A 14,299-nucleotide genomic window follows, 5' to 3' on the forward strand; every position below is an offset into this window, starting at 1 on the left:
AACAGCGTTGTGATGCCAAACAGCGTCAATTCAGACTGACACACATTCACTTAAAGGGAACTGGGGATATGTATCAGCTGCTTGTGTGACAGTCAGACAGTGAATACTTTAGAGCCGTGTGAGCTAACCCGGAGCTAACGGGAGAATAAACTCCCGCGGAAGAGCAGCCACTGCAGCGGTCGGTAAATGCCGCTGAAACACATTAATAAACAATGAACCACGGCACTCTGGAGAAACGTATAAGGTTGGAGAAGTCGTTATTTAATTTAATCTGGCTTCGTATGATTAAAAGCAACACGATCATCGACCCGACGCAGTCCCCGGCCCGTTGTTGTTGTGGGAGAAAATCAGCGACGTAAACTGTGACGTCATGACGCAGCAGCGGCAGCTCTGGGCGGTATGAACAGAGCGGGAGCTGAAAAGGGAAACCGGAGCTGAACCAGAAAAGCTCTCGCTAGGAGCTAGAAAGGGAAAAGCGCTGGTGTGAAAGCCGCATGAGATATTTGGTTAAAAAGAACACCATGGTGCTCTAGGAGGAGATTCAGGTGATAAGGTGTGGGGGGGGGGGGGGGAGGGGGGGGGGGGGGGGGGGGGGGGGGGGGGTTACCTTGGTTGGTGATTGGCTAATGGTTACACAAGCCATAAAAACTTTATGACATCATAAAGTGGCCAAAATCTGATCAGCTCATTTTCAGACAGGTTTTTATATAAATGGATCAGGACAAAAAGTGAGCCAATCTTTTTTCCTGAAACTTTCAGAATCTCTTTACACAGAGGGGACACATGTTTATGTATAAAAGACATGAAAAAGTGACCTTTAAGATTTTTGTTCACAAAATATACTTTAACAGATTGAAAAGTACCATACAAAAACACCATACGAATGAATGAAATGAAAGGATTGGAGACAGCTATTAAGGACACCCTAACTTATTTTATAAGGGTCTGTCTAAAAAACTAAATTATATAATGTAGAGAGACCTGTAATCAAATCCTGTTCATATTGCACATTAAAAGATGATTTCCTGTGTCTCTAAATGATTGGGACCACATTTTGTGAATAGTTGTATTCAAAGAAGTGTGAAGAAGCTTCACCCAGTCCTTTTGGTACAAATTGTTTTTCCACAGACATTTCCATTTCAGACACCACTTCCTCCTGACCTTAAATACCCCTGTTCATCACCTGATAGCCCCACCCATCTGCTCACCTGTTCCCACTTTCTTATTTGTTCCCCATTAGGTGTACTTAGTTTGCTTCTTTTTTTTTGGCTGCCTGGTTGTCACTTTCCTTCAAATCAAATCAAATCAGGTTTTATTTATAAAGCACATTTAAAAGCGATTTTTGGTCGAGCCAAAGTGCTGTACATGTAATAAAAACACATTACTACAAATCACAATAAACGACAATAAATTACAACAGATATATCTTAAAAAACAAAATAAAAATAAAACACACGGAAAAGTCAGGAGTCGTGCTCCGCTCTAACTAGAAAGCCAGAGAGAAGAAGTGTGTTTTTAGTTTTGATTTAAAAACCCCTAGGGTCTGGGCCGACCTCACATGGAGGGGCAGAGTGTTCCAGAGCCTAGGGCCAGCTGCTGCGAAGGCTCGGTGCCCTCGGGTTTTTAGCCTGGTCTTGGGCACTACCAGCAGCAGCTGGTCAGCAGACCTTAAAGCTCTGGCTGGGGTGTAGCGCTGGAGCAGTTCAGCTATATAGGCCGGAGCCAGCCCATTTAGTGCTTTAAAAACAAATAAAAGGATTTTAAAATCAATTCTGAACCGAACTGGAAGCCAGTGTAGTGAGGCCAGAATAGGGGTGATGTGGTCGCGCTTTTTGTGGCCAGTCAGCAAACGTGCAGCAGCGTTTTGGACTAGCTGTAAGCGTTTGATTGAGGCCTGGTCCATACCCACATACAGAGCGTTACAATAGTCCAGTCTCGAGGTTACAAAGGCGTTAATAACCCTTTCTAAGTCTTTAAAAGATAAATACGACTTGGTTTTGGCCAATAGTCTTATTTTAAAAAAGCAGGATTTTACTACGGTGCTGACCTGCTTGTCGAATTTAAAAGTGCTAGTGAAGGTCACTCCAAGGTTCATGACCGAGGGGAGGATGTTTTTTTTGATAGAGCCCAGAATATCAACCGGAGAGGCTGGAGGTTGCGGTCCAAAAAAGATGACCTCGGTCTTGCTCTCGTTGAGGTTGAGGAAGTTTTTGGTCAGCCAGGATTTTATCTCTGCTAAGCAGTCCATCAGCTGCTGTAGTGAGTGTGTGACATTTGCTTTGAGAGGCAGATAGATCTGTACATCGTCGGCGTAGCAGTGGAAGGGAATGTTATGTTTTGTGAGAATTGAACCTAGGGGCAGTATGTACAGTAGAAAAAGGATGGGGCCCAGAATCGAGCCTTGGGGAACCCCACAGGTAAGAGGGGCTTTGGCAGAGGAGAAGGCACCTAGCTGTACCGAGAAGCTACGGTCTGTCAGGTAGGACCTGAACCATGCAAGTGCAGAGCCTGTGATGCCAGCGGACTGTTCAAGCCGTGACAGCAGGATGCTATGGTCCACAGTGTCAAAGGCAGCTGTCAGGTCTAACAGCACCAGGACAGCTGGGCTACCTGAGTCGGCGGCTAGGAGCAGATCATTAAAAACTCTTAAAAGGGCTGTTTCAGTGCTGTGCATGGGTTTGAAGCCAGACTGAAACTTTTCATGGATTCCATGGATGGTTAAAAAAGACTGCAGCTGGGCGTAGACTACTCGCTCCAGGGCTTTTGATAAAAAAGGTAGCTGGGAGATGGGCCTAAAATTTGCGAGAATGGAGGGGTCGAGATTTTTCTTTTTAAGGAGTGGCTTAACCACGGCATGTTTGAAGGCAGCTGGGACACATCCTGAGGTAAGAGAGGTGTTTAAAAGTAATAAAATACTTGCTCCAACTGAATCAAAAACATCTCTGAGAAGGCGAGAGGGAATGCTGTCTGAGGTGCAGTTTGTCGGCCGCAGGTGCTTGACTACATCCGAGAGAGAAGAGAGGGATACAGGCTCAAAGTGGTCGAGGACAGCAGGGCACAGAAAAGGAGCAGGATCTGGGGTAGCACTAGTGTGGGCTAGCCTAAGAGCAGATACCTTTTCAATAAAAAATGTAAGAAACTTATCACAGAGAGTAGTCGATGGGACAATAGAAGAAACATCACAGGGATTAATGATAGAGTTGAGGACATTAAAAAGAACCTGAGGTATGGCTGTTTTTGGAGATTAACAGAGAAATGTGCTCTGTTTTGGCTGCTTTGACTGCCGTCTGGTCCTTAATGTTTTTGTGATCCAGTAGACAGTTCCAGTAGAGACACAACTTTAATGTTATCTGCTTGGATTTATGGGTCTGGCTGTGGTCCAATCTGCACTATAAGGAGGGACAATTAAACATATTAAACTACTCGTTTAAACTAAAAAGACATTAGAAGATACCCACTTCTTTAGTCCAAATCAAAAGTTGTAGCCTCAAATGATGTGTGCGTTAGAGGCGGATTTTTTCCCAGAGTGCTGTTACACTTGACATCTGATTGCTTTGAGACTTGAGAAACTTTGAACTTATCCTTTAAATCTGTTGTTGTGGATGTGTTTGCTCCATTCATGATTTGAGCACCTCTTTCACGGTGTGTTGTATTGATGTATGTACATTTCACTTTTATTGTTCCCAGCTAAACCCCCCCCCCCAGTTGACTCAAGATGTGCATATAAACGCACACATTTATATGTCTGGCCTTGCAAGACCACATTACCTGCTGCAATGTGCATGACAAATGTAGCCGAATGGAAGAAATGTGGCACCAATGGGTTTGCAACCTATTTTTCACTGGAGACAACCATGCCAGAAATATAGATTCTGCCCTGGTACTGCAAAGCATTTTACACTTATACTGAAGTGCCCTATATGCTATAATTTATTACAAAGATACCACCTATCCGTTCACTGTGCCATAATAATGGCAGGCTGAGAGAGATATCAACATACGCTGTGTGAGGAATAAGAAATAAAGGTGAAGAAAGGTCAAGGGATTAGTCAGGAGGAAGGGGTGATAAAAGAAAGGCAGTATGGAAAGATTTTTTGAAAACATATTTTGTCTTGCCTTTTTTTAACATGTCATTGTTACATTAACCCGTGTGCTGTCTAAAGTGATTGAAAACAGACTAAACAATGACTTTCTTGTCCTCTCCCCTCAACCCACACATGACACAAACATTTTGGGGAATGCAGCCACAGGAGGGGTCATTTCTTATAAAGGTGTTTATAGGTGTATTGGTGTATGCCCTGCTTGGATGTTAATATTAACGGCAGAGCAATGTCATTCAAATGAGCACTGACTCGTGCGAAGGAGGGAAAAATCAATACCTTCAAATGGCTCATTCTGAAACAACTGTCCTTGAGGCCTCCTTATCTGCTCTCATTCTGCCTGAACATGATCACATTGGTGCTGAAGCTTAACCCTGACTAACCCTTTGAAAGGGAATCTGAGATAGTTTTAGCAGCCTTTGCTAAAATTAGGCTGCTTTGCAAAAGGACAAGCTAGACTGCAATGTCTTGGTTGTTTTTCTGGAGTGTGTTATGACTTTATCACAAATGCTCTTATTCTTTTTTTAGAATTACAGTCGCTTGTGCCTTTATTTTCAGTTATTTCCTTAAACAATACGCCAATCTGTGGTCATTTACCTAGATATAATATCAATATAATTTGAGTATAAACTGTTTTTTTCTCCACGCCAATTCTGTTTTCATCAGTGCAACATGCTGACTTTACTGCATCGAATTGAAATCCAACCTTGGACTACATGGATTATATTTCCTGTGAGGTGTTTTTGTTTGTAACAGAACAGTAGGAAAATAAAGTAGATGATATGGGGGGAAAAGTGTTGACAAGTTAAGGGTACTATTCATTTTAGCAGCCAAGGCCAGGCATTTGACAGATTTTGGTGCGGAAACCTTTTCATTGATAATGCCACAATCCATCACCTTTGGTCTCTCGCTCTCTCTCTCTCTCTCTCTCTCTCTCTCTCTCTCTCTCTCTCTCTCTCTCTCTCTCTCTCTCTCTCTCTCTCTCTCTCTCTCTCTCTCTCTCTCTCTCTCTCTCTCTCTCTCTCTCTCTCTCTCTCGGATATACAGGGCCATATCTTGGAAATAGTTTGGATGAATTAAACATTCGGAAGCTGAAGCAACATAGTAAATCTCTTTTGTAATGTTTTTCTGGTTCTTAAAATAACCATGACCAATTTAAAAAACACTTTATTTAGTGGATGGTTCCTCAAGTACATAACAAAGACACTCGAAACAATAAAGTTTGTCATAATACTGTATGATCAACTGTTGACTATCAAGTGAATCATCTGCTGATCCGGAGTCAGTGCGTGAGTCAGTCGAGCAGTTCACAGTTTAAATATTTTCTAAATCTGATGGTAATTGTGGGGGAAACTTCTGTGTAGCAATGCATTGGGAGTCACCGACTCAGGAAGGAGACACGGTGAGAGTTGGAGCTTTTGATGTCAAACACTGATGGGTTTATTCAGAGTATCGGCCGGAGGATTCACATCACAAGTCAAAGAGTCAGAGGTTCTGACTTCACGGTAGAGTTGCCACGTCAATTCTGAAGAGCCTCTCTCTCTATGCTAGATCTTTTAACTGGTTCACAGAGAGTAATCAACATCTCTGAGAGAGTAGACTAAACAGCTGGGAACACTGAACCACCTGCGTCCGACACTCATGGCCTCAAAGATTTCACATCTTAGAGTCCACAAACACCGATAAAGAAGTGCCTCAGCGTTCCCACAACAATTACCATTCGTGCCAGACAAGTTGACCGGTCACAAACTGGTAACAACAACACATATGGCACCAATAATGCCTTTCCTTAAAGGAGATAACAGACGTCAGAGTAGATCATAAAACGTCACAGAGCAAAAGATTAGATATCGAGAAGAATTATTCCTTAACAGTAATGTGTTTCATTCACTCAGTGAGGAAAGGAGGAGCAAAAGTATTTATATCATGCAGGACACGGACCAAAACCCCATATCACTCTGCGGTAGCAAGAAAAATCCATCATGACTTTGTTGCCACCAATTCTTCTTGGCCTCCTTGCCTCTCTGATTGGAGGCCTGTACCTTTTGGGGGGGTTTCGACAGCGGCAACCAGGAGAACCGCCTTTAGATAAGGGGCTCATCCCCTGGCTGGGTCATGGTTTAGAGTATCGCAAGGACAAAATGAAGTTCCTAGAAAGAATGAGGCAAAAACATGGCAATGTATTCACAGTACAGTTGGGAGGCTACTTCATCACATTCCTTATGGACCCTTTCATTTTTGGTGCATTCGTTAAGGAGAGCCGAGAAAGACTTGACTTCAACAAGTATGCCATTCAGCTGGTGCACCAACTCTTTGGTTACAAAGCTTCTGGGAATGAGCGCCAAATGATCACGAAGTCCAGCCACAATCACCTAATGGGGCCTGGGCTGGAGATTTTGACACTCTCGATGATGACTAATCTGCAGAGCTTGTTGTTGAAGAACGTTGTTCCATCTTCAGTTCAAAAGACCTGGATAGAAGACAATCTGTATAATTACAGCTACAATATTATTTTTAGGGCTGGCTACTTATCCCTTTTTGGCAATGCGTCACACCAGTCTGAAGGAAGTCTAGAGAAAGCCAAAGAAAAAGACATTAGTGAATCAGAAGCCTTATATTACAAGTTCTGTACATTTGATCGCTTTATCCCCAATTTTGCTTTTGGAGGCCTTAAGCGGGAGAAGAAAAGGGAGGCAGAGACGGTCAGGGCATTTTTTTGGAATGCTCTGTCAATACAAAAGTTGAAGACAAGAGACAACGTCAGCAAGTGGGTGTGTGACATGCATCAGGCCATAATGGACATGGGTATAAATGAGTCAATGGTAGACAGGTTGATGCTTGTGCTTCTTTGGGTTTCCCAAGCCAACACAGGGCCTACTGCATTCTGGCTACTCTTCTTCATCATGAAGCACCCTGAAGCCATGGCGGCTGTGAAGGGGGAGGTAGATCAGGTTCTAAAGGAATCTGGCCAGAAAGTACTTCATGGTGGCCCTTTGATTGACTTGACCTGTGAAATGCTGAAGAAAATGCCAATCTTGGACAGTGCTGTGGATGAGACCCTTCGTCTCACCGCTACACCCACCCTCATTCGAGCAGTGAGCCAGGATATGACGCTTAACATGGCTGATGGTTGTAAATGTTTAGTCCGCAAGGGCGACAGATTGGCCCTCTTTCCTTACATGGTCGTCCAAACTGACCCTGAGATCCACCCTGACCCACATTCATTCAAATATGACCGTTTTTTTAATCCAGATGGGAGCAAGAAAACTGACTTCTACAAAGCGGGGAAGAAGGTGAAGTATTACAACATGCCTTGGGGTGCGGGAGTATCCATGTGTCCTGGGAGGTTCTTTGCCAACAATGAGCTGAAACAGTTTATTTTCCTGATGTTGGTCTACTTTGAGATTGAGCTGAAGAATCCTCATGACGAAGTACCTGATACTGACCTGAATCGAAAGGGCTTCGGAGTAAATCATCCCCTAAAAGACATGCCGTTTCAGTACAGACCCAGATTCTGAACTAAAGTCATCAACCATGTCTTTCTTTTAAGAGAGAACATATTCTGATTTCTGCTGTTTTACTCACTTTAATTTGACAGTTTTTTTCTGGACTTTGTATCAAGTTTGGATCATCTCTTTGGTTTGTTGGAGGAGGAAAACATATTATACTACATAATGGGAAAATGTTGATTACATTTGGGCTATCAAATTCAAGTCTGAAAGTATTTTTTTAAGAGCTGTGCACTCACATATTTCACTCAAGAAGAAAGATTACATCCAACATGAAGTGGCATTGTAGAATGTGATAAAAAAAAATGTTCTTTTTGCCGCTGCTTTTAATTGAAACTGAGCGGTTGTGTTTCATTTTTGGTTAATGAACATTTGGGGCTAGTAACCCCAGGGAATCTGTGTATGCTGCTCGGGACGTATGTGCCATACAAGCGTACACAGCTCATGTTCGGAGACACCTTAAAGAAAGGCATCAGTAAAGTGGAACTTCTGTGTGAACTGATTCATGTATTTTCTCTTTTAATGTTTATTTTATCTTTTATTTTTAATGACTGTTTTTAAATGTCTTTGTCTGAATGTCTTTCATTTTTGTAAAGCGCCTTGAATTGCCTTCTGTTGAAAGTTGCTATATAAATAAACTTGCCTTGTTCATTTTCATTTTCATTTAATCGTTTATTTGGCAGGGACAATGCACAGTGAGGAACACTTAAAACATTCAAATGTGTCAAGCGTAACAGTGCCAGATTTAGGTTTGAGCTCATTTCCATCCGCAGTCCCTCACATAAAACATTTAAGAAAATTACATTTTACAAACATAGCAAAAACTAAATACATGATATGCAAAAAGTGCAAAAGAGCAAGAGCAGCATACACAAGTATTTATGACATGGTAATACAATATAGCAGCAACGACATATAAAGTGCAAGAGGAGATAAAAGAGATGCTTAAAGTGCAAGAGGAGATGCCCCTGTATTAAAGTGCATTTAGCGGTGATTGCACGTCTGTTTGTTTCTCAACCATTCTTTGAGTTGACCTTTAAAACTATTGAGAGTGGGACAATCCTGTATCTTAGTTGGGAGGCTATTCCAGAAAGAGCTGCCTTTCATGGGGAGTACATTTTGTCCAAAAGTGGTCCGTCTATATACGGTGGACCTCACAGTCTCCTCTGGTGTCTGACCTAGTGCAGCGTCCAGTGTGTTTTTTGTGGATGAATTCCAATAAGGGAGGGGCCAGTCCATGTAAACATTTATAAAAAAAACACATACTTTTAAAAGACTTAAAATTGTCAAAGCTTAAGAAATTGTGTTTTTCAAGGATGGTACAGTGGTGGTATGAATTTGGCTTTCTGTCAAAAACATAGCTCTCTTGTACAGCTGTTCTATTGGTTTGAGGTTTGTGGCACAAGCAAACGACCAGTTTGTAAAACAGTATTCAATGTGGGATAGAATCATACAGTGGAGGTATGACTTTGCAGCATTGACAGTTAAGAAACTTTTATGTGGTTGTTTGCCAGGAAAACGTAATTTGGACCCATACGTTTTGAAGCGTAATCGTTTGAAATACAAATCCATAACATTTCACCCTAAATATTGCTTTAACAATCATTTACATTTTTTAAGGTTAAGAGCAAGGTACAGAAGATCTTGCTCGATCGTGGCTGCTTCAGATAACCCCCTGTTGTCAGAGCTTCAAAATGTGTTTATGATTAGACATGCCATAACTCTGACATAATCAGCCTAAGTCCCTGTTTGGATGCCAAAATGAATGTGTTGAAGTTCAACCATATGTAGAACTTTCATTTAAGCAAAGATCGACCCATAGTTCTAACTGTAACTACTGTACATACAAACGTATTTTTAATAATTGCATAAAAGAACAAGTAAGCAGTAACACTTTTCCTAACCCGCAGTGCAGACAAACCATATAGGTCTACTTTATATCTGATATATGCAAACAGTTGCTCATGAAGGTTTATTAGTGTCATCATCAACACAACTTTATTTGTTGGTCCCAAAGGAAAAACCAAACTGCGAGCGTGTTTAATTTGACCAATTTCCAAATAAAATATCAATACATTTAGATGATAAAATTATAATTTGTATGTCACATTTTAAACAAAGTCTCCTACGAAAAATGTATTTACTTAATAATTATAGCCATCTGGTTTTGCAAGACAGATCTGCCAGACTTCACATCAACATTTGTCAAAATATTTGCTTCAGTCCTGTTTTTGCTCATTCTTCCCCTCTGTCCCTCCCGTCAGTCCCCTGTCTCCCTGATGCCTTTCTTTGGCATTATTGCAATTCTCCTTCCATCCACCAGGTGCTCTCAGACCTTTCCATCTGCCTCAGTCACATGACTCCAACATCCAGCCCCCACAGTCACCTGACCTTCCCCTCCTACGCTCTCACCTGTTTCTTTCTACTTTTGTTCACCAGCCCTTTATCCTTTCCCCCGTTGTTTTGCCTTGTTTTTAAGCGACACATAGGCTACTGGAATCTGTGTTTCCCTCCACTTTTTTCCTGCAATGTTTTCTGTTCAGTCTTGGACTCTAACCTCCGTTTGGACTCTTCTACACATGCCAGTAAACTAATTTACCTCTATTTTTGACATTCAATCTCTGGACCTCTTTTCCTACCCTTGTTGCTTTATGCCCATGCCAAGATGAGCTTAATGTAAAAAATGAACAGGTTCTGTTGTGCTAAACATTGGTGGCCTGTAATTGACAGAAACAATATGCTATCATTAAAACATTAATTGAAATAGGATAATCTGGTTGAGGTGATATTTGACAGCTGCAATTATCAGAATATTACCTCGGTGTGATTAGAGTGCAGGTTCATTTAATTTCAGAGACCGAAATGTCATTAGTTTTAAAATATAACTGTCAAACCCTGTAGATATTGATAATGGTTTTCATGAAAACAGATCAACTTTTATTTAAGGACCTCAGGACACATGTACTGTATCTCTCTTGGTCATTCCATCTCCATCGCTTTCTGCAATATTTTCTAACCAACTCTACCTTAATTTCTCCCCTGCTTTGCTGATTCTCCCCCCCTCCACACGTCATCTGTCACTATGATTTTACATCATACTTTATCTGTGCTTGGGTAATCATGCAGACAACCATGTGCAATTAAAGCTGCCTCTGTAGGAGAGGGGTTGGTGCAATAGGAAGCTAAGAAGCCCCAGTTTAAGAGAATAACCTGAGTATCAAATACATCAGATGTGTAAATCAGGAAGTCACAATTGCATCTCACTGAGAGTACAAACGGAGCTGGATGAGGACTCTGTAAAGGGGGGGGGGGAGACTTCAGGGATGTGACGGTGTGACAGGCAAATCATGTTTAGATGGAGGAGAAGAGAGGGAGACTCAAAGGAGGAGAGTAGAAATGGAGGTCAGGGTGGGGGAGGAGGTGTGGAGAGGAAAAGAGTTGAGAGACAACATCCGGCATGATGGAGTATGATCAGCTCTGACTTGTCATAATGTATCAGTGGACTGGAAAGATTATAAACTGTAGACTTTTGTATGTGTGTATGTATTTAAAAGAGCAGCTAATGTTTGTTATATATTACATCTCTTGCACGTCAGGACAGTGTTCAAATCTGGATCAGTTTTTATCAGATCCGTTGCAGCCCCTTTTTTAGAGATTTGGGTATGGAGGAAAATAGAGAGGGTTGTGTTTTCTGACACTTGGTGAGTTCCCTGGAACACCGGGGACACATATTCATGTATAAAAGACGTACAAAAGTGCATTTTGCATGATAGGTCCCCTTTAAAGTACTGTTTTTTACATGATACATTTGAGTCTGAAGCCAATTCCTTGGGCCTGTTGGTATGTCTTTCTATTCTGTCTTTGTCTTGGGTTTTTTCCATATTTTGCCAATGATGCTTGATGAAAAAGCATCAACATACTGTATTTGCACTGCTAATACAAAACAGGCCAATCCTTCTCTTCCCCAATATTTAAGTTAGTTGCACATTTTCTGCTTTCACCTGCTGCTACCTGTTTTTGGTTTACACGTCATTTTGAAAACATAGTCCATCCCTTCATGTTGTAATGTTGTTGTATTTTACATGTGTTTTAATTTTTTTGTTAAGTTATTATGTTGGCAGAATGTTAGCAGTAGCATTGTTGATATGATTTTACATTGTTTAACCTAGCTATTATGCTTCAGTAGGCTAGCAGGTGCTTTTCCAGGGTTCTTTTTCACCAATTTCCTCTTAACACCAAAACATGCATGGCTTTAGCTGTTGGTTTATGTTGTTGCAGGTCTTTCAGATTGATTGTATTCAGATGTTCTTTTGTGCATGCGTACACGTACAGTGTGTGGGTGTGTGTGGTGATCTCTTGTTTTGGGCTTATGTACAGGATTAAGGCGGAGGATGAGGTTAAATAGACAGAATCTGCAAGGAGACAACCGAGCCAAGCAAGAGATGGTAAGCTGCTTTTAGGTTTGAAAAAAGGAAATATTAACTACAAGATCATGGACAAAAAGTTAAGTATTTATACATTTCTCCTGCTATAGTTAACAATTGCTGATCACTATATGATTAAACTAATACATATAACAAATATAATATCCTTGGTGTTTCTTCCTGCATGTTTAGTGTACATGTATTCTTTGTATTGGTTTGGGTTGAGGATTATAAAGGAGCAGTGATATATCCCTCTTAAGGTCATCCGTGGATTTGTTTGGAAATCCTTTAATCACAAATGGGAAATAAACACAACTGAGCTGCAAAGACAACTGGATTACTTTGAGTGTTTCCTTCTTTTTTGTTGTTACCTTAAAAAGAAGGCTTACTCATTGTAGGTTTATAACTCTCTCAAGTATCTTGGGTTTCATGTTGGGTTTGCCGTCTTTTCCTCCTCAGTCAATGGGGCTTTTTCCTTTTCCGAGTCGAGTTTCTCTTGTTTTTCCACCACAGCTCCCTGGGCATAGCTACCAATAGCAACCAGGGGGGAAAACAAAGCACTATCCTCTTCATGTCTTGGTTGCACAATGTTCGATTATTTCCTTTAGTGTGATTATATCAAGCCTTCATTTCCCCAGGAGGTAATACAAGGTGTGAGACAGGGTAGTGAAAGCAAGGAAGCCAATCAAAAGACTGATGGCGTCATTATTCCTTCAACATTTAATTCATATTGAAGAATTTAAGAAAAAGCCAATTTATAAAAGCATAATTCTCTCTTGTATTTTTCAGAAAATGTACCGCGACATTGCCCTTTTTCAACTCTAAGGTTTCCCGTTAAAAAAAGAGAATTAATCTGAATTGTGTGTAGAGCATTCAGTTCCCCCCACGATGAATAATGTAAATCTATGAGAGGTTAAAGCGCCTTGTGGACTCGATAGACTGAGCACAGAGACCCAGCCACAGGCTTTCATCTTCATCATTATTAGACCAATTATAAAGCTGGATGGGAAATGGGGAAAGAGAAATTGGGGAAAGACAGCGAGAGTGGAAAACAAACTTGACACCTTAGGGAATTCATTTGCTGAATTTGTATAATCACAAAGTACCTTTCCAGAAGTTTGCAGACTTGTTGTTGTAGGTAATGTATGGCAACAGAGAGCAAATGGGTTCACTATCTATGGTAATGAATTTCTGACATTCATTGTGTAACACTTCATTTCCAATGGATCTCTTCATCATCAGCAGCGAGGTGCATTCACTGTTTGTTTAGTGTTTAGTCAAGTGTCTTCTTCCTGAGCTCCATTAGAAGGATGGTAACAAAATGCATGAACAATATACCTATTTGCTTTGACCAACTTATTAGCTTTTGTTGAACTTTAAAATGCATTTTTTCCATAGATAGAGGACTGTTGATGCTTCCCCTTACATTACACAACTATTTGAAGGGATGTGGATTCTTGACAGGAATAAGGCTTTGGAACCAAAGAAAACGTTCAGTTAAATGTTTAGACCAATTTAAACTGTGATCCTTGGCAGACAGTCCTTAAGTTTCAAAGGTTCACCCTGTTTTGTTGGGAGCCCCTATGAACTTAAGCATTCCCCTTGAAACAGAACGACTCATGTCAAAGTTAAAATATAAAGCTCCTATCATGTTTTACAAACAACCTAAATCAAAGAGTGCTGGAGTGGTTTAGTGAAAGCACAGCGAATCAAAGCTCTTTGCAATCCACTTCAACACAGCTGTGGGTTTTCTCACCAGCTGCCATGAAAGAAAGTATATACAGAGTAGGATACAGGAGACCAACAACTGTAACATTAAATGTAATTCTCAGATATTCTTTACGACACACTAAAAAAAAGATTTTCTTCTCCAATAATACATTCATGTGTAGCTGGAGACAGCTGCTGTGGTATTTGAATGTATGCCTTTGATGGTGCTGGACATACTTTCTAATCCTCACATTTCTGTGGGCTGCCATTGTGTTTATGTTGGATTTTTGTTCGCTGTTTACTTGATTTTACTCAAGAGTAAACTCCCTCTTCTCAAGTGACATCTGCCAATGCTGTTTCTCTCTTTCAATGCAGCCAGACCCTCTTGAATGGAGTGCTTCTTTTTGAAAGCCAAGAAAACCCATTAGATGGAGGGCATTTGGCGGTCTCAATTTCCTGTTGCTCCTTTAGTTATTTCTGGAAACAAAGAAAAAAACTCTTATCTCACAGGGCATACAACAAACAAGAACACACTGACTATAAATGCTGAGACTTG

General features: G+C 40.9%; 1 protein-coding gene across 1 annotated transcript; it reads left to right on the plus strand.

The window, feature by feature from the left end:
- The first annotated feature begins 6,082 nt into the window (after positions 1–6,082).
- Positions 6,083–7,618, plus strand: LOC117490710 (5-beta-cholestane-3-alpha,7-alpha-diol 12-alpha-hydroxylase-like). The gene has a single exon (XM_034140493.1). It carries the CDS (start codon positions 6,083–6,085, stop codon positions 7,616–7,618), a length of 1,536 nt encoding a protein of 511 aa, XP_033996384.1.
- The last annotated feature ends 6,681 nt before the right edge of the window (positions 7,619–14,299 follow it).

Source organism: Trematomus bernacchii, unplaced genomic scaffold (assembly GCF_902827165.1).
Source record: "Trematomus bernacchii unplaced genomic scaffold, fTreBer1.1, whole genome shotgun sequence".
Classification (NCBI taxonomy): domain Eukaryota; kingdom Metazoa; phylum Chordata; class Actinopteri; order Perciformes; family Nototheniidae; genus Trematomus; species Trematomus bernacchii.

Coding starts and splice junctions, on each gene's coding strand:
- LOC117490710 (XM_034140493.1), top strand. CDS start 6,083: ATGACTTTGTTGCCACCAATTCTTCTTGGCCTCCTTGCCTCTCTGATT.